General features: G+C 36.3%; 1 protein-coding gene across 5 annotated transcripts in view; it reads left to right on the top strand.

Annotated features, from left to right (window-relative positions):
• The window catches only part of SUPT3H (SPT3 homolog, SAGA and STAGA complex component), a 449,999-nt gene that overhangs the window by 204,222 nt on the left and 225,023 nt on the right, over positions 1 to 20,754 (top strand). For all 5 annotated transcript variants that reach the window (XM_049716348.1, XM_033423889.2, XM_004267521.3 and 2 more), the window contains one exon: positions 17,740 to 17,824. In XM_049716348.1, the coding sequence (XP_049572305.1) occupies positions 17,740 to 17,824 (85 nt within the window). The remainder of the gene's footprint in view (positions 1 to 17,739; positions 17,825 to 20,754) is intronic.

Below are 20,754 nucleotides of genomic sequence, written 5' to 3'. Positions count from 1 at the left end.
AGTTGAGTCCGTTCCTAATTGACTTTCAGAAGTGAGGAGCTGCCACTGTTAGGTGATCCAGATGAGCTTTAGTCAGGTTCTGGCGGCTGCTTACCGGAGCTACAGAAAAATCCTTAGTTTGTAATAACTTTAAAAATTCTCAGCTGGTGTAAATTTCTTTTAAATAAATTTATTTATTTTATTTATTTATTCTTGGATGTGTTCCGTCTTCGTTGCTGCACGTGGGCTTTCTCTAGTTGCGGCGAGCGGGGGCTACTCTTCACTGTGTTGCGCAGTCTTCTCATTGCGGTGGCTTCTCTTGTTGCGGAGCACGGGCTCTAAGCATGCGGGCTTTAGTAGTTGTGGCACACGGGCTTACTTGCTCTGCGGCACGTGGGATCTTCCCGGAGCAGGGCTCAAATCCGTGTCCCCTGCATTGTCAGGTAGATTCTCAACCACTGCGCCACCAGGGAAGCCCCAGCTGATGTAAATTTCAGTGCCTAACGTATAGAACCACAACGAGTGTCTATAGAATGAGTAAGGGAGAAATCAGACAAACCAGCTGCTTGTTATTATCACAACCATCATCTCATTGTTTAAAACTGAAGAACCTTGGGACTTCTCTGGCAGTCCAGTGGTTAAGACTCCGTACTTCCACTGCAGGGGGCATAGGTTTGATCCCTGGTCAGGGAATTAAGATCCCACATGCCACGTGGTGTGGCCAAAAAAAATCAAAAACAAAAAACTGAAGAACCTTGACCTTCTAGCACCTTAGGCTGCAGTGTATTTGGAATCCCATTACTAAAGTTTTTAAGTCATATTGGACTCTCTTTGCTTATGTCGGTGTTGCCTAAATTGATTTTCAGTGCTTCATAACTAAGTGGGCTTAGAAAAATGATTATATACACAGTAAATACCTTGAAAACCAAAAGTTTCTTTCCTCCAGAACTTTTCAGAGTGTCTAAAGCAGTAACATGCATTGCAAATCTAGAGAATAAAATATATTTCCTAAATTTATTTAACTACAGAGTAGTATTTTTCTGGGTAACAGTTTGGGAAGTGCTGGTATAGTATGCTCACAATTATCTATTTTGCTAATTTTCTAAATATCTGTATAGTGCAAAATTCTCCTCTCTCTAAGTGATCATCTCACAGCATGTAATTCTGAAGTTTACTATGGCTAACGCCATGGGCAAATCTCTTTAACTTTCTTGAATCTCTGATTCCCAGTCCATGAAATGTGCTTGAAAATTTGGGTTAAATTTGTGATTATACTGTGTCTATATCCAATGTTATAGAAAGTTAATTTTTGACTGTTAAATTTCAGCAATAATAAGATAGTTAAATCCTTGTGTTTTTTAATGTTTTGAGGGCCTAAGGGACTAAAAATAACTTTCTTGAAGTTATTACGTATCTCTCTACAAGCTTTAAAAAATTATTTAGTTATACAAATTGAACCGAGTTTCCTTTATATTATTTTGTTAATCTTAATCTTAGATAAATGAGCATTTAAGGTTAATTTGTCTAATTTGTTACAGTTTTTGCACATTTAACATGGTATTGCAGAAAAAGAATTATGGATGAAATAACTTCTGATTTGTGACCCTGAGATGGTTATTTAACCTCTCCGACCTTTATTTTCAGTCTGTTTAAAGCGCGATGGACTAAATCTTTTAGGTTCTTCCCTGATCTAACAAGCAGTGATTGGTATACTTCTCATTCATTCTCTTTTCTGTCCTCAAATAAGGAGTGTTTATAACCATTTGCTTTATGCTGCTGTTCATTAGAGTTTGAATATGGGGCTATTTGCTTCTTAGGAATGTAGGATATGTGAGAAAAATTGCCCTAGAATTGTTAGAAGAAGTTCATATACATATTAGGCTAATTTTGTAAAATTTCTCAGATGCATATTTCCATGCCTTGTGCTCTGTTAATTCTCAATGAGCTTTCCTAGGTGAGTATTTGGTTTTTACCAAGTTTTCTGATGTTTTTCTCTTTCCTATTTCTTAAAAGCCATTTCTTTCACACATAAAAATTAATAAATGCCCATTTTAATATTCACACTGCCTCCCTTCCCCTATCCTACACTTCCCATTTCCTGATCCTGTTCTGTTTTCTTTTTTCCTCTGTCATCTTTTTATCATATAAATCATTTATTTAGTAATTTATCATGTATATTGTTTGTTTTATCCTTTCCTCATTGGAATGCAAACTCCACTCATTTTTTTAACCTGTTTTGTTCATTGATGTATCCTAAGCAACTGAGCAGCACCTGTTGCATACAAGGTACTCAGTAAATATTTGTTGACTGAGTATTAATACCTATAGTAATGAATATTGATAGGTTATTTAAATGCTTTTTCAAAGTTTTACCCTGTGTTAACTTTTGTTTTACTTTAAACAAATGTATTTATTAATATATCTCTTTTTTCCCCATCAGTATTGTAAATTTTGCATTGTGATGATAATTTCATAATCTTGCTTTTCTTTTTTTTTTAACTTTTTTTTTTTAACATCTCTTTGGAGTATAATTGCTTTACAATGGTGTGTTAATTTCTGCATTATAACAAAGTGAATCAGTTATACATATGTCCCCATATCTCTTCCCTCTGGCATCTCCCTTCCTCCCACCCTCCCTATCCCACCCCTCTAGGTGGTCACAGAGCACCAAGCTGATCTCCCTGTGCTATGTGGCTGCTTCCCACTAGCTATCTATTTTACGTTTGGTAGTGTATATATGTCCATGCCACTGTCTCATTTTGTCCCAGCTAACCCTTCCCCCTCCCCGTATCCTCAAGTCCATTCTCTAGTAGGTCTGCATCTTTATTCCTGTCTTGCCCCTAGGTTCTTCTGATCTTTTTCTTTTCTTTTCTTTTCTTTTTTTAGATTCCATATATATGTGTTAACATACATTATTTGTTTTTGTCTTTCTGACTTACTTCACTCTGTATGACAGTCTCTAGTTCCATCCACCTCACTACAAATAACTCAGTTTCGATCCTTTTTATGGCTGAGTAGTATTCCATTGTATATCTGTGCCACATCTTCTTTATCCATTCATCTGATGATGGGCACTTAGGTTGTTTCCATCTCTGGGCTATTGTAAATAGAGCTGCAATGAACATTTTGGTACATGAGTCTTTTTGAATTATGGTTTTCTCAGGGTATATGCCCAGTAGTGAGATTGCTGGGTCATATGGTAGTCCTACTTTTAGTTTTTTAAGGAACCTCCATACTGTTCTCCATAGTGGCTGTATCAATTTACATTCCCACCAACAGTGCAAGAGGGTTCCCTTTTCTCCACACCCTCTCCAGCATTTTTTGTTTGTAGATTTTTTGATGATGGCCATTCTGACCGGTGTGAGATGATATCTCATTGTAGTTTTGATTTGCATTTCTCTAATGATTAATGATATTGAGCATTCTTTCATGCGTCTGTTGGCAATCTGTATATCTTCTTTGGAGAAATGTCTATTTAGGTCTTCTGCCCATTTTTGGATTGGGTTGTTTGTTTTTTTGATATTGAGCTGCATGAGTTGCTTGTATGTTTTGGAGATTAATCCTTTTGAAGTTGCTGCATTTGCAAATATTTTCTCCCATTCTGAGGGTTGTCTTTTCGTCTTGTTTATGGTTTCCTTTGCTGTGCAAAAGCTTTTAAGTTTCATTAGGTCCCATTTGTTTATTTTTGTTTTTATTTCCATTTCTCTAGGAGATGTGTCAAAAAGGATCTTGCTGTGATTTATGTCATAGAGTGTTCTGCCTATGTTTTCCTCTAAGAGTTTTATAGTGTCCGGTCTTACATTTAGGTCCTTAATCCATTTTGAGTTTATTTTTGTGTATGGTGTTAGGAAGTGTTCAAATTTCATTCTTTTACGTGTACCTGTCCAGTTTTCCCAGCACCACTTATTGAAGAGGCTGTCTTTTCTCCACTGTATATTCTTGCCTCCTTTATCAAAGATAAGGTGACCGTGTGTGCATGGGTTTATCTCTTGGCTTTCTACCCTGTTCCATTGACCTATATTTCTGTTTTTGTGCCAGTACCATACTGTCTTGATTACTGTAGCTTTGTAGTATAGTCTGAAGTCAGGGAGCCTGATTCCTCCAGCTCTGTTTTTCTTTCTCAAGATTGCTTTGGCTATTCGGGGTCTTTTGTGTTTCCATACAAATTGTGAATTTTTTTGTTCTAGTTCTGTGAAAAATGCCAGTGGTAGTTTGATAGGGATTGCATTGAATCTGTAGATTGCTTTGGGTAATAGAGTCATTTTCACAATGATTCTATTGATTGGATTGATTCTTCCAATCCAAGAACATGGTATATCTCTCCATCTATTTGTATCATCTGTAATTTCTTTCATCAGTGTCTTATAATTTTCTGCACACAGGTCTTTTGTCTCCTTAGGTAGGTTTATTCCTAGGTATTTTATTCTTTTTGTTGCAGTGGTAAATGGGAGTGTTTTCTTAATTTCTCTTTCAGATTTTTCATCATTAGTGTATAGGAATCATAATCTTGCTTTTCTTATGTCTTAAGATATTTATACTTATTTCATAAAGGGTTATAAAATTCTAAAAATATTGTCAAAGTTCATTTTAATAAGATATGAATATATACTAAAGTAAAGGACGGGGGATGGATGTTGAAAAATCAAGCAAGCAATGAGATAAATGATCATATCTAGAAAAACTGTTGGCTTAGGTTTTTTTTTTAACATCCTTATTGGAGTATAATTGCTTTACAATGTTGCGTTAGTTTCTGCTGTATAACAAAGTGAATCAGCTGTATGCATATGTATATCCCCATATCCCCTCCTTCTTTCATCTGCCTCCCACCCTCCCTATCCCACCCCTCTAGGTGTTCACAAAGCACCAAGCTGATCTCCCTGTGCTGTGCAGCTGCTTCCCACTGGCTATCTATTTCACATTTGGTAGTGTATATATGGCAATGCTACTCTCTCACTTCGTCCCAGCTTACTCTTCCCCTTCCCCATGTCCTCAAGTCCATTCTCTACGTCTGTGTCTTTATTCCTGTCCTGCCCCTAGGTTCATCAGAACTACTTTTTTTTAGATACCATATATATGTTAGCATATGGTGTTTGTTTTTCTCTTTTTGACTTACTTCAGTCTGTATGACAGACTCTAGGTCCATCCACCTCACTTTAAATAACTCAATTTCGGGTTTTTTTTAATGGCTGAGCAATATTCCATTGTATATATGTGCAACATCTTCTTTATCCATTCATCTGTCGATGGACACTTAGCTTGTTTCCATGTCCTGGCTATTGTCTTAGGTATTTATTTAATTATTTTAAGTTACTTGTCACTTTGGCTTTCTCAAAGCCATTGCTAATTGAATTCATTTCTTCCTTTGGAAAACAGGTAGATAAAATCATAGAGTTAAAAAGGTTAGTGGTATTAAAAATTGAAGAGTAAGGAGAATTTGCATGTGTTTATGACTGTCTGATTACCTTAAATGACTGCTCATGGTCAAACTTCTGTACTTTTTTTCCCCTTTGGACAGAGGGTAAATCAGTCTCAACAAATATTGGGTAAGAATGACATAAACAGTATGATGTCTGTGTTTGCGTGTGCTGTCTAGTACCAGGTTAGCTGACTGGAGTGTATGCTAGGACTCCAGCCTGCTATTCACTCTAATTCCAGTTAGGAGAAATTCCTGGGTATTATAGTAATACCTAGCCTATAAAAGTATAATCAAATAAGTGGTTTTAAGAGAATAAGGAAACTTTCTTTTGGGAACAGAAAGTCACCCAGGGCCTTCTTACATCAAGCAGTAGTCACAGTGTCCATTCCAAAGTAATATCAATTACCTGAGGTAGAAAATGTTCAGAAAACCAGAAGTAAAAAAAAAAAATCAGTTACTAGCTCCCAAGACCACAGCAATTACTTAACCACAGTATCCAGAATAATTTAACCACATTAGAGTTTATAGCCAGTGGTAAGTACTGAAAGCAACTCAGCATCCAAGAAGACGCACACAAGGTAGTAAAGAAATGTCTCTTTGTCCTTTTATGTTTAGTTCCTGGATCTTTATGAGCAGATCTGCTTGTGGGCCTTGTGTTCTTCAGGACTGTTCTAGCACGCTCTCTGTCATGGATTTTTGCTAAACTTACTTCCTTGGCTTCTTTTTCAGGCTCTGTCCCCACACCCCAGCTTTACTGAAGTGTTATTGACAAATTGTTAAGTTATTTAAAGTGTACAATGTGATGCCTTGATATACATTGTGAAAGGATCTTTTAATTGAAGAATCCCTTTAATTAAAACTTATTCAGTCCTTCCACTGTGTTCTTAATCAGGGCTTGAAAATTTGAAAACAAGTATTTTAGACTCAAAAGCTGACCCTGTCAAATATACTAAAGAAGAATAATATGGAATTCTGTGATACATTCCCCAAGTACAGGCACTATCTTGTTTTGTTTTGTTTTGTTTTTAATGTCTTTTAGAGGGCAATGGAATGTTTCTTGGAAATTATTTCCACATATAGGACAGGAATAAATTTAGCTTTATTGCTCTTCCTCTAATTGTTTTTATTTGTTTATTTTATTCTGCGTTACCCATTAAATTTTTTTTCTTTTTTCTTAATTTCATGACTGTTGCCCAATTTACTCAGTTTAGTAAGATTTAATTTTCTTACAAGAGTTATAAAAGTGATTTTCTTAAAATATAATTTTCTTACAATTCTTGAAGACAAAAGTTTTTGGGATTTAAGGATTATAGCTGCTTGCATACCCAGAATAAATATCTGAAAACACATTTTTAAAATCACTGAATCCAGTCCCCTCCTTTCATTGTGGAGGAACTGAGGTACCCAGAAATGCTACTTGCCCGAGGTTACAGTACTACTTAGTCACAGAGTAGGAACCAGAACCAGGTCATCTAACTTTCAGTCTAATTTCTTTTCATCATAGCTGATTGCCTCTTCTTTGTAGCTGATGACCAGGATGCAGTGAGACTTGGCGCTGCATTATTGTAATCTTCCTAATTGGATACTGGCCATATGAATTGTATCTGTTTATTCTCAGCTCCCATCTCTGGCCCCTCATTCAGCTGGTGCCCTTTCTTCTTTGAGCGGAGGCAGTGACTACAAGGAGACTCAGCTGGGTTGCTAATCCTCCTGCACTGAGTACCCTGCCTTAGTCCTCAACTGAACAGCATGGAAAGGCATTATCTCCAAATGAAGGGTCAAATTCCCCAGGTGCTTTTTTGTGACTCTAGAACAAAAATAATAGGGTATTTGTTTGAAAGTAAATAGTATACACATTTTATGTATTATTCATTCATTCCCTTAAAAAAAGAAAATTTTCTGGCTTTTTTTTTTTTGATAAAAAAATATGTCATGACCTTTTAGTATTAATTAGGCTGATTTCTTTGGTAGAAAATAATTTGGAAAATCCCTGTCTCAGGCAAACTGGGAGTGTTGGTAATGCTAATAATTTATATATATGTATTTAATCAGATCAAAAAAGTTTTCTCATTTCAATAAAGAAAATAACACTTATTTAAAAATATTGTTTGATACATTTTTACCTTCTTTGAAATTTCTCTTTTGTTTTATACTGTGTTTTTCTACTAATATCACACGTATGTTTGTATGACTTAAAAAGAGAAAAATATACACGTGTTGTATATGCTTACTGGATAAGTTTGTTCTTCTTACAGTTAACGGCCATTAAAAGAATTTGGGGTTGACGCTCAACATCATACATCATTAAGGAATTAATTGCAACTTAAACCAGCAATGAAATAGCACTACACAGGGCTTCCCTGGTGGCACAGTGGTTGAGAGTCCGCCTGCCGACGCAGGGGATACAGGTTCGTACCCCGGTCCGGGAGGATCCCACATGCCGCGGAGCGGCTGGGCCCGTGAGCTATGGCCGCTGAGCCTGCGCGTCCGGAGCCTGTGCTCCGCAACGGGAGAGGCCTCGACAGTGAGAGGCCCGCGTACCGCAAAAAAAAAAAAAAAAATAGCACTACACAGCCATTAGAATGACTAAAATCCCAAACACCCAGTGTTGGAGAGGATGTGGAGCAACAGCAGCTCTCCTTCATTGCTGATGGGAATGCAGAGTGGTACAGACACTTTGGAAGGCAGCTTGGCAGTTTCTTACAAAACTAAACATACTCTTATTATATGATACAATAAACACACTCTTTGGTGGTTACCCACATGACTTGAAAAGTTACGTCCACACAAAACTTGCATGAATGTTTATAGTCACTTTATTCAGAATTGCTAAAACTGGGAAGCAACTAGTATGTCCTTCAGTAGTCAAATGGATAAACAAACCATGGTATATCCATACAGTGAAATATTATTTAGTAATAAGAAAGAGTTATGAGGCCATGAAGACATGAAGGAATCTTAAATACATAATGCTAAGTGAAAGAAGCCAGTCTGAAAAGGCTACATACCATATGTTTGCAACTCCATGACATTTTGGAAACGACAAAACTACGGAGACAGTAAAGAGATGAGTTATTGCCAGGGACTGCAAAGGAGGAAGGGCTGAATAGGCAGAGCACAGAGGATTTGTAGTGAAACCATTTGTATGATACTGTAATAGTGTATACATATCATTATACATCTGTCAAAACCAATGGAGAAACTCATGCAGAGTTACCCTTAATGTAAACTCTGGACTTTAGTTAATAATAACGTATCAATCAATACTGGCTCGCTAATGCAAAATGTTAATAATAGGAAACTGGGCATGGAGGGAGATGAGGGGATATATGAAACCTCTCTGTACTTTCCACTCACTTTTTCTATAACTGCTTTAAAAAATGAAGTCTATTATAATTATTTTAAAAAATAGAATTTGGGATTGATTTCTTTTCAACAGTTGGTGATAAGTGGATGTACGAAGAATGGGTCTGTGGGTAGATACATCATGAGATATATACATTTACATAGGATCTGGAGGTTAGCAAAAGATTCTGATAAAGAATAATGTGTCAGAATTTCCAGAGACATTGAAAGTGTATCACCATACTCAGGAAGCATCTAGGCATAAATTACTAACTAAAGATGTCAGATAGGGGTTCAACAGAGAGTAAGATAGCAAATATCTAGCATCTTCCTTCCTTTTTTAAAAAAAACTTTATTTTCTTTTTTAACTGAGGTTAGAAACTATTGAAATGAACTTTTGTTGTTTTTTGGAAACGCATAGTGACTAGTAATATTAAGTGTGTATTTTTAAAAATTTGTTTTCTGTGTTTTGGAAATGTTTCTGTAACTAGGTCTTACTCTGTTTTACTCGGTATTTTCTATTAATACATTTTTCTTTTTACTTTAACAGATGTCTATGTAAAGGCTATCTCCCAATTTTAGACTGTTAGGCTTACACATAGCACCCAAAAATACTGAAAGGCTTAGTGGTAAGTTCAGCAGAATTTTTGGAACAGTATCCCATGGTTTCGTTCAGCATACATCCTCTTCTAAGTGTACAGAATAAGAAGTATAACTTCACCTCATGAACAGTCTTGCTTATTTCATACTTTCATTATGCACTTGACAAGGGAATTGCAGAGTCAGCTGCCCTAGTGATCACTGAAACATTTGATCCTGGAATTGAATAAAACCAATCCTGTTTGGGTGAGAGGATAGGGTATAAGTAGCTGTGCCACTGTCTTGATTAAGTGGAGTCCAGCAAGAATGCTCTGGACTTACTTGTTGTGACCATAGTTATCAAAGTTACATGATAACTAAAATAGAGTCTTGTGTGTTATAGCAATGAAGCTACTGCAGAAGACCAGGGGAGGGACAACTTTTTCAGGAACGTTTCCTGAAAGACCTTTAGTGGAAGCTGGTCCAGCAGTACTGGTGTTGTTACAGGCATCTAGGCAGTATGTGAAGGATTTGAGCATCAGACCTTTTTGGTTGGGAATAGACCCAAGACAAATCAGTCAAGGCATCAGTGAGTAATAAGATAGGTGTTTAATGGGGGGAGGGGAAATCAAAAGATATGTATAAGTACCAATTACCTGGATTTTGTCTTTAAGTGACTTAAAAATATTATATACATTGCAGAGCAAAAAGAGGTGACTATGGCTAGGTACAGTGGCTTTCATTTCTATTTTCCAGAAACCATTAAGACAATATCTAGCTTTCTGCATTTGGGAAAATAAACTTAGCAGAAGTAATATGAGAAAAAATGCAAATTTAAGCTGAAGAACTAACAATCCTGAAAATTAAAATAATATACTAATCAAAATCCCATCCTTATTTATATCTTTAGCTGGTTTTAAGTACTTTACATGTTTATGTTAATGATTATTTTTAATAGAAAAGTATATAAAAGCTTGAGGTAAAACTTGGTAATTATTTGTACATTTTATATAAGAAGTATTTTTAAGTATTCTTTTTACTAGAGATGTGAATTGCATTCATTGTTTTATCTTTGAGTCAATTATTTCCCTTTGATAACTTTGTACTTCTTCTTTGGTTTAAATTAACTTTGTACTTCTTCTTTGGTTTAAATTAACTTAAATTAACTTAAAATAATGGAAGAGAAACTTTGTTCCGGCAGCCCAAAGAATTAAATATTGAATATGTCAGTGAACATAACAGAAGATTTTTGCCATTGTGGAGTTTACTCTCTGATGGGGACTTTTTATTCCTTTCTGTTCTGTTGGTTTATTTGTTTGTCCTTGCACTAGTAGCACACTACCTTAATTACTATGGCTTTATAATAAGTCTTGTAGGAAATCTCTTTCTACTTTGTACTTCAAAAGTGTCTTGACTATTCTTGGGTCTTGACTCTCTCACATAAAGTTTAGAGCCAATTTATATATTTTTAATTGCATTTTCTATCTTTGTGTGCTGTTTTCCCCAACTTTATTGAGATATGATTGATATTGTATAAGTTTAAGGAGTACACATGTTGATTTGATATACTTGTTTATTACAAAATGATTACCACCATAGCTTTAGCTCACACCTTTATCACGTCACACAGTTACCATTTCGTTGTTGCGGTGAGAACATTTATGACTTACTCTCTTATCACCTTTTAAGTGTATAATATAGTACTGTTAACTGTGATCACTGTGCTGTATGTAACATTCCAGAACTTATTCATCTTCTAACTGGAAGTTTGTACCCTTTAAGCATCATCTCCCTGTTTCCCCCACTCCCAGCCCCTGGTAATGACCCCTCTGCTGTCTGTTTCAATGAGTTCTGCCTTTGTGTTGATGATATTTAGATTGCTCTTATAGTTGAAAAACTTGCTGACTTCCTTTATTAGTTGAAATAATTTGTCTCCCCATTATTTTGAGTTTTCTGTGTAGATACTCAGATTATATGTGAATAAGAACAGTTTAGTTTTTTCTTTTCAATACTTATTCAGTTTAAACCTTTTCTTGCCTTATGTTGTTGCTGTAATCTTAAGCATTTTATTGATTAAAAGTGGTGATAGTGGGAATCCTTATATTGGTCTGAATTTCAAAAGGTTTGAATGCTTCTGAGTATGTTGTTCCCTATATGGTTTTCGGTAGATTCTCTTCATCAGATTAAAGAAAATCTTTTTAGTCGTACTTCGCTAAAATTTTTGTCGTGAATGGTTGTTTAGTGATTTTCCTACGTCTATTGATATGATCATATAGTTTTTCTATTTTCATATTTTATGGAGTTAATTATATTAATAGATTTATGGGGTTTTTTTTGTTGTTTGTTTGTTTGTTTTTTGTGGTACGCGGGCCTCTCACTGTTGTGGCCTCTCCCGTTGTGGAGCACAGGCTCCGGACCAGCGGCCATGGCTCACGGGCCCAGCCACTCCACGGCATGTGAGACCCTCCCGGACCGGGGCACAAACCCGTGTCCCCTGCATCGGCAGGCAGACTCTCAACCACTGCGCCACCAGGGAAGCCCTAATAGATTTATGTTTTGCTCTTGCTTTCCTGGCAGCCAAAAAAAGTATACCCAGCAAAGTTATCCTTCAGAATTGAAAGAGAGAGAAAGAATTTTCCAGACAAGTGAAAGTTGAAGGAGTTCATAAGCACTAGACTAGCCTATAAGAAAAGTTAAAGGGACTTCTTTGAACTGAAATGAAAGGATGCTAGTCAGTAATAGTAAAATGTATAAAAGTACAAATTCCACTGCTTAAATTCAGAATACACCAATGTTTTAATGGTGGGTAAATCAGTTATACATCTAGTATGAAGGTTATAAGACCAAAGTAGTAAAAATAATCATAACTACAATACTTTGTTAATGATACACAAGCTAAAAGATGTACATTGTGAAATCAACAACATAAAATGTGATGGGGGGAGGGTAAAACTACAGTATGAAAATCTGAGAAGCAGTAGAGCTGATGGTGTCCCAAAATGAGTTCAAAGGCAGGCAAAGACCAATGTCCCAGCTTGAAGATAGGCAGAGGGTGAATTCTCCCTTACTCCTCCTCTTGTTCTGTTCAGGCCTTCAATAGATTGGATGAGGCACACCCACATTGGAGGGGGTAATCTGCCTTACCCAGTTTACGGATTCAAATGTTAATCTCACGCATAAATACCTGCAAATACATATCAAACTAATGTTAACTACCCCATGGCCCAGTCAAACTGAGCCATAAAATTAACCATACCCATATCAATTTGGGCACCCATATCTCCTTAAACTATACTTAGTCTCCAAATAAAGACAATAACAAGGTCATAGTTCTGCCTAACGTGATAGTTGTCCAGCACACAACTGAAAATGTGCTAACCCCTTCCCCAGAAGATGAGGTTAAGTCCTTGAGTGATGTTTATACTTCTCCTTGGTGTTCCTAGCTTAAATACTATGATATAAAATGAATAACAAATACTGTAAGGCCAATACATTTTATGTTACATGAGGAAGGAATATTAGAGAGGGAAGGAAACAGATATTTCCCCGACATTCACATTCACACACACACACAAACGTATTCATAACAAAATAAGGGAATACTCATGACCGTTACAGTCCTCTTTCTATAACTGGTCATATGGTTGTAGCTGGTATTAATAACTGCCTTCTTCCACTACCTAATCTGTATTCCCCTGCCTTCAGCAAGCACCTCAGCTGGTTGTGATTCTTTAACTGGTGGAGTGACCCAAACCTTCATTCTTGAAGGATCTGAGCTATTAGTAGTCCTTCCTGGATTGGGTTGTAGTTTTCCATTGACCTTAATCACAGGGCATGGTAGTACTATGAGACGTCCTAAGGGATCTCCTATATTCCAGAAATACTCTTTCTTACCTCCACTGTGGAGTACCAGTCTATTTTCCACTGGGTAGTCACTATCACTCACCCCAGCCAACACAGTAACTCCTTCTTTGCTTGTTGATTCAGAAGCATGTGGAATCCACAGTGACTCAGCTGCAGTCTTAAGTTGCATTTCAATGGAATAATTGTGTCAATGGCATAAATGTGAAAGCATTCCTCCCTCTGGAATTAAGACCTCTAGGCCAGTAAATCATAAGGCCATGGGAACGGAAAGCAACAATTTTGCTAGTAGGTCTCTAGGAGTAATAATGAGTGGTGCCTCTCCCATTCTATCCTTTGATTCCTAGACCTGTGAATTCTATGTGTGGGAGAAGCAGCACCATATTAGATGCTGGTTCTAGACTGTATAGTCTTCTGGAAAACCTTGCTCCAGATCTACAAGGTATTGCCAACTTGCTGGCACTGTAACTCAGTCTTCAAAAGGCCATTTCATCATTCCGTCAAACCAGCTGCTTCATGATGGTGGGGAACATGTTAAGAATAGTGAATTCCATAAGTGTAGGCCCAGTGTAGCCCTTCTCTTGCTGTTAAGTGAGTTTCTTGATCAGAATCAGTGCTGTATAGAATATTATGACAGTGGATAGGCATTCTCTAAGTCCACAGATGGTAATTTTTGCAGAAGCATTGCATGCAGGGATGCCAGTTCCATATCCAGAGTGTCTATTCCAGTAGGAATAATACACTTCCACTGCCATGATGGAAGTGGTCTAATGGCATCAGCCTGTTACCAGGTAGCTGACTGATCACCCTGGGGAATGATACCATATAGGGAATTCAGTGTTGATCTCTGCTGCTGACAGATGGACACTCAGCAGTGACCTTGGTGAGTGGAAGTCCATCCTTCCCACCACAGCCACCTTGTTCATAGCCCATTGGGCAATGATGGGGTGATTTGGGAAAAGCTGATGGTATCCACTTGATTGTTAAAATCTTCCTTTGCTGAGGTCACCTATGAGCATTCACACAAGACACAGATATCTTCACTCTTTTTTTAGTTTTTTTAAATTGAAATATAGTTGACGTCTTCACGTTGTTGTTGTTGTTGTGCCTGTTTAGAGACATCTGTCTCCCTCTTCCCCAAATTTCCCAACTTCCCAAACATACTCCTTCCATGTCCCTTACCATTAGCCACTCATTGGTCATAGCCCATGAATCAGTATAAAATTACACATCTAACTATTTCTTCTTTCAAGTAAACAACTCAGTGCACTGCTGTAAGTTCTGTGCACTGGGAGGATTTCCCTTTACCACTGTCTTTCAGGGATGTTCCAGAAGGGGACTATAACACTACAGCTGTTCAGTTTCGGGTGGTGTCTACATATGCACATTTCCACAGTGGCTGCACCATTTTGCATTCCCACCAGCAATGTACAGCATTTGCAATTTCTCCATATCCTAGCCAACACTTACTGTTTTCCATTTTGTTGATAATAGCCATTCTTATGGGTTTGAAGTGGTATCTCCATGTTTTTTTTTCATTTGCATTTCCCTAATGATTTTGAGCATCTTTTCATGTGAAATTGGCCGTTTGTTTATTTTCATTGGAGAAATATCTATTCAAGTCTATAGCCCATTTTTAAGTTGGGTTGTTTGTTGGTTTTTTTTTGCGTTGTGGGCATTCTTTGTATATGCTGGTTATTTATCTGATATATGAGTTTCAAACATTTTTTTTCCCATTCTGTGGGTTATCTTTTCTCTCTCTTAATAGTGTTCTTTGATTTATAAAAGGTTTTAATTTTGATGGAGTCCAATTTATTTTTTTCTTTTGTTGCCTGTGCTTTTGGTGTCACACTTAAGAAACCTTCGCCAAATCCAAAGTCATGAAGATCTCCCCTTCTGTTTTATTCTAAGAGTTTTATAGTTTTAGGTCTTTGATCTATTTTGAGTTTATTTTAATATATGGTACAAGGTAAGGTCCAACTTCATTCTTTTGCATGGGGACATCTTGTTTCCCTGCACCAATTGTTGAAAAGACTGTCCTTTCCAGATTGGGTGCTCTTGCCACCCTTATTGAAAATCAGTTGACCATTATATGTTTATTACTAGGCTCTCTGTTCTTTTCCTATAGTCTGTTTGTGCCAATACCACATTTTTTTTCTCTTTCACTCAGCCTGGGCTAAGACAGGCAAAGTGCCTTCCTTGGAGTGGTATTTTCCTAGTTCACACACTGAAAGTATCACCATCTGGGCATTGCTTTTCTCAACTTCAGAGTAGTTTCCTCAAACCTCTCTTGAGGTCCCAGCGTTCTTTCCTATACCTTGAAAACTCTGCTGGTTGAAATCCAAGCTATAGGCTACTATAAAGAAGTAGATGCTTTCAGAATAAATTTTGGCTCCAGGGCTCTCTTATCCTGTGGAACTGTGTTTTCTCATTTTCTCTGACTTCTTTTTCGTTCTCTCTAGTGCTGGTTAAAGTATGCTTTAAATATAAGTTTTTAATATATTACTGTATATTTTCAAATGTTCTTTACCAGGACCATCTAGTCCACAATATGAAAATTGAGAAGAGGACTTTTAAGATCAGCTTTGTCATCCATTCCTGATAATCTGCTTGTATATAATTTGAAATAATAGTTTATACCACTTACATGCATTTTTCTTAGCAGTTTTCATTTTAATTACATCACATGCTTTTTTTAGTTTTCTATGTGGCTATTATTGTGTTACTGTACAGTTGTCCCTCAGTGTCTGAGGGGGATTGGTTCTAAGAACCCCCTGCAGATACCCAAATCGTCAGATGCTCAAGTCCCTTATATAAAATGACATAGCATTTACTATATAACCTATGCACATCTTTCCATATACTTTTTTTTTACTTTAATAAACAGAATTATTATTTGTAATATTTACACACATAGTCTTCCATGGTAATGTTAAACTTAGCATTTTCTTCAAATGCCCCTCAAAATAACCCACTTTGCCTTCCTAAGTGAATCTTGGACAAGGAAATTCAGTGAAAGTGATCTACTTATGACTATCCCATGTCTCTTTTTCTTTTTTTTTTTTAACATCTTTATTGGAGTATAATGCTTTACAATGGTGTGTTAGTTTCTGCTGTATAACAAAGTGAATCAGCTTTATGTGTACATATATCCCCATATCTCCTCCCTCTTGCGTCTCCCTCCCACCCTCCCTATCCCACTCCTCTAGGTGGACACAAAGCATGGAGCTGATCTCCCTGTGCTATGTGGCTGCTTCCCACTAGCTATCGATTTTACATTTGGTAGTGTATGTGTGTCCATGGCACTCTCTCACTTCGTCCCAGCTTACCCTTCCCCCTCCCCATGTCCTCAAATCCATTCTCTACATCTGCGTCTTTACTCCTACCCTGCCCCTAGGTTCTTCATAACCATTTTTTTTTCTTTTTAGATTCCATATATATGTGTTAGCATGTGGTATTTGTTTTTCTCTTTCTGACTTACTTCACTCTGTATGACAGTTTCTAGGCCCATCCACTTCACTACAAATAACTCAATTTCGTTTCTTTTTATGGCTGAGTAATATTCCATTGTATATATGTGCCACATCTTCTTTATCCATTCATTTGTTGATGGACACTTAGGTTGCTTCCATGTCCTGGCTGTTGTAAATAGGGCTGCAATGAACATTGTGGTATATGACTCTTTTTGAATTATGGTTTTCTCAGAGTGTATGCCCAGCAGTGAGATTGCTGGGTCATATGGTAGTTCTATGTTTTGTTTTTTAAGGAACCTCCATACTGTTCTCCATAGTGGCTGTATCAATTTACATTCCCACCAACAGTGCAAGAGGGTTCCCTTTTCTCCACACCCTCTCCAGCATTTATTGTTTGTAGATTTTTTGATGATGGCCATTCTGACCAGTGTGAGGTGATACCTAATTGTAGTTTTGATTTGCATTTCTCTAATGATTAGTGATGTTGAGCATCCTTTCATGTGTTTATTGTCAATCTGTATATCTTCTTTGGGGAGATTTTCATATACTTTAAATTGTCCCTAGATTACTTATAATACCTCATACAAAGTAAATGCCATGTAAATAATTGTAAATACAATGTAAATGATATGTGAATTGTTGCCACCACGTGGCAAAATCAAGTTTTGCTATTCACAACTTTGTGGATTTTTTTTTTATTTCGAATATTTTCAATTGGTGGTTGGTTGAATCCGAGGAACCTGCAGAACCTGAAGATATGAAGGGCCAGCTGTATTGGTTATTTGGATATGGTAACAGTTTTCTGGTTGCCAATATTATGAAGTGGTTGTCTTTAAAATTTTGCATTTTGAAATAGTAAATGCCCTCAAAAATGCCTACACAAGTCAAGAAATAACTTTGATGACACTGCACTTTCAGCTTATGTAGGAAAGATGCAATTCTTTGTCCATAGAAAATTGTATACGTACTCTGTCATTTGAGAGGACAATTTGTACTTTATTAAACAGTATCATGATAAATATTTTTCACTTTTGCCTTTCTTAGTTTTACAGTCCTTAATATTGGTATGTTTGATTTTCTTTGCAGGTTTTCTCTAGGTGATTCTAGGAGGCCTCTTCATGAAACAGCAGTTTTGGTAGAAGATGTAGTACACACTCAGTTAATTAACCTGGTAAGAGCATATAATCTTATTTGGTATCTCTTCTCTGCATTCCACTTATATTGGCATCACAACCCAAGATATTTTTAAGAATTTTTTTTTTTACATTTGGAATTCTTTTTTTGTCAGCTGTATTAAAGTATAATTTTCATGTAACAAAATTTCACCAGTGCATGACTTTTGACAGATGAATATTGTCATGTGACTAGCAACGCAGTCATTATGTAGAAATATTTCCATCATCCAAAAACATCCCTTTGTAACCCTGTGTAATCAGTCTTTTCTCCCACTCCTGACCTCGGTAACACTGATCTGTTTTTTTTGTTTTTTGTTTTTTGCGGTACGCGGGCCTCTCACCGTTGTGGCCTCTCCCGTTGCGGAGCACAGTCTCCAGACGCATAGGCTGAGCGGCCATGGCTCGCAGGCCCAGCCACTCCGCGGCATGTGGGATTCTCCCGGACCCAGGCATGAACCCATGTCCCCTGCATCGGCAGGTGGACTCTCAACCACCACGCTGCCAGGGAAGCCCCACTGATCTGTTTTTTATCATTATATCAGTATAGTTTTTTCAGAACTTTTTAAAAAACTTTTATTCTGAATTTTAGATGTCTGGAAAGAGAATTGCACAAATATTACAGAGAATTCTCAGATACAATTCACATTCCTATGTTAACATCTTGCATAGCCATAGTACAATTATCAAAACCAGGAATAACATTGGTACAATACTGTTAATAATATTACCAACCTTATATGAATTTCATCAGTTTTCCCATTAGTGTCCCTTTTCTGTTCCAGGAGCTAATCCAGGATAACACACTGTAGTGAGCTGTCATGTCTTTGTGGTCTTCTATCTGTGATAGTTCCTCAGTCTTTCTTTAAAGTCTTTTATGACCTTGACATTTTTGAAAAGTACTAGACAATTATTCTGTAGAATGCTCTTCTTTGTCAATTGGTCTAATGTTTTCTTATGGTTAGAATGTGGCTATGCCTTTTTGTCAAGAATACCACAGAAGTGATGGGCTTTTCTCACTGTATCATATCAGTGGGTTCATGTTGTTGATGTGTTGTTTGTGATCTTAAATTAACCTTGATAACTTGGGTAAAGTGGTATATGTTGAATTTTTCCACTATAGTGAAGTTTTTTTTTTTTTCATTTTGTTGTTAATAAATGTCTTGTGGGATATTTTGTTACTATGCAAATACTGTTTCTCTGAAATACTTTGCCTATTAATTTTAACATTCATCAGTGGGTGTAGTCTGAGACCGTTATTACTGTGGTATTTGCATAGTAATGATTTTCTATTTTCTTCTTTCCTTTTATCTTTTAATTGCAGTTATTCTGAAAGAAATAGCTATTCTTTATCACCATTTATTTATTAAATTTTTAATGTACGTATGTATGGACTAATGTGTATTTAAATTTTATTCTCTTCTTCATTATGCAGTAATATTATTATTTATTTTTATTTCTCAAGTTGTTTCAGTGTTGGCCACTAGGAACGCTTTCATGTCCTTTCCTCATTTTTCTATCAAGTTTTTGGTCCTGTGTCTCATAAATATTAGGTATATCAGTCCTTTGTTTGTGGCATATGATACAAATATATTCTTCTTCTGTGTCAGTTACAGTTATCTTTTGACTTTGTTTTTATGAGCTTTGGGGAGGCATACAAGTATTTTTATTTTAATGTAGTCAAATGCATCAATCTTTTATTTCCTTTGGATTTTGAGTTATAGTTAGGAACACTTTTCTTATACTGAGTTTAAAGAGAAGTTCATCCATATTGTTTTCTAGTACCTGTATGGTTTCATTTCTAACATTTAGATTCCTAACCATTTGTGGTTTATTCTTGTTATTGTGTGAGATATGGATCTAACTATAGATTTTTCCAAATGACTACCCAGTTATACCATCATCATTTATTAAAAAGTATCTACTTTCCCTAATGATTTGAGATGCCTCCTTTATCATTACTAAATTAGCATATGTATTGGGGTCTATTTCTGATTTTATATTCTATACCAATGGTTTATTTGTCTATGCATGTGCTAATACAACATTTTAAATTATATTGGTTTTATGGTATATCTTAAAGATTGTTACAGCTAGACGCCCCTTCTAATTTTTCTCAGTGTGTTCCTGATTATTCTTATATGTTTATTTTTCCATGTGAACATTAGTATTGAATGTTCTAGCTCCATAAAATAACTTGCTGGTATTTTTATGGGGATTGTGTGAATTTATAAATCAATTTAAAGAGAACTGCATCTTAATGTTGAGTCAGCCTAAGAAAAAGGAATGTCTACATTTTTTCAAGACTATTTTTGTGTCTTACATGAGTGTTTTAACATTTCTTTTTATAGGCTTCACGTATTTCTTGTTAGATATATTCCTAAGTATTTAACCTTCTTATTTGCTGTTGCAAATAGGCTTTCTGTATAATTACATAATGGCTGAAAATGTCTGGAATTTACTAAAATACATAAATCTATAGATTTAAGAAGCTGAGCAAACTCCAAAAAGGATGAGCACAAAGAAATGCATGTTCAAACTGCTGACTATGAACGGCATAATATAAATTTTAAAAGCACCCAGATTTATTACCATAGGGGAACAATGATTTGAAAGACAGCAGAATTTTCATGAAAATATGGAGACTAGAAGGAAATAGCACAACAGTTTTAAAGTACTGGATTCCCTTTTCTCTACATCCTCACCAGCACTTGTTATCTTATGTCTTTTTCATAATAGCCATTCTAACAAGTGTTGGCCTAAAACATACACATAGATCAGTGGAACAGAATAAGAGCCCTGAAATAACCCGCATATATAGTCAATTAATTTATGAGAAAGCAGTCAAAATTGGAGAGCCACATGCAAAAGAATAAAACTAGATGCTCTTTTACACTGTACACAAAAATTAACTCAAAATGGATTAAAG

Source organism: Orcinus orca, chromosome 10 (assembly GCF_937001465.1).
Source record: "Orcinus orca chromosome 10, mOrcOrc1.1, whole genome shotgun sequence".
NCBI lineage: Eukaryota > Metazoa > Chordata > Mammalia > Artiodactyla > Delphinidae > Orcinus > Orcinus orca.
The sequence above is the reverse complement of the archived record's forward strand: the minus strand, read 5'-3'. Positions and strand labels throughout refer to the sequence as shown.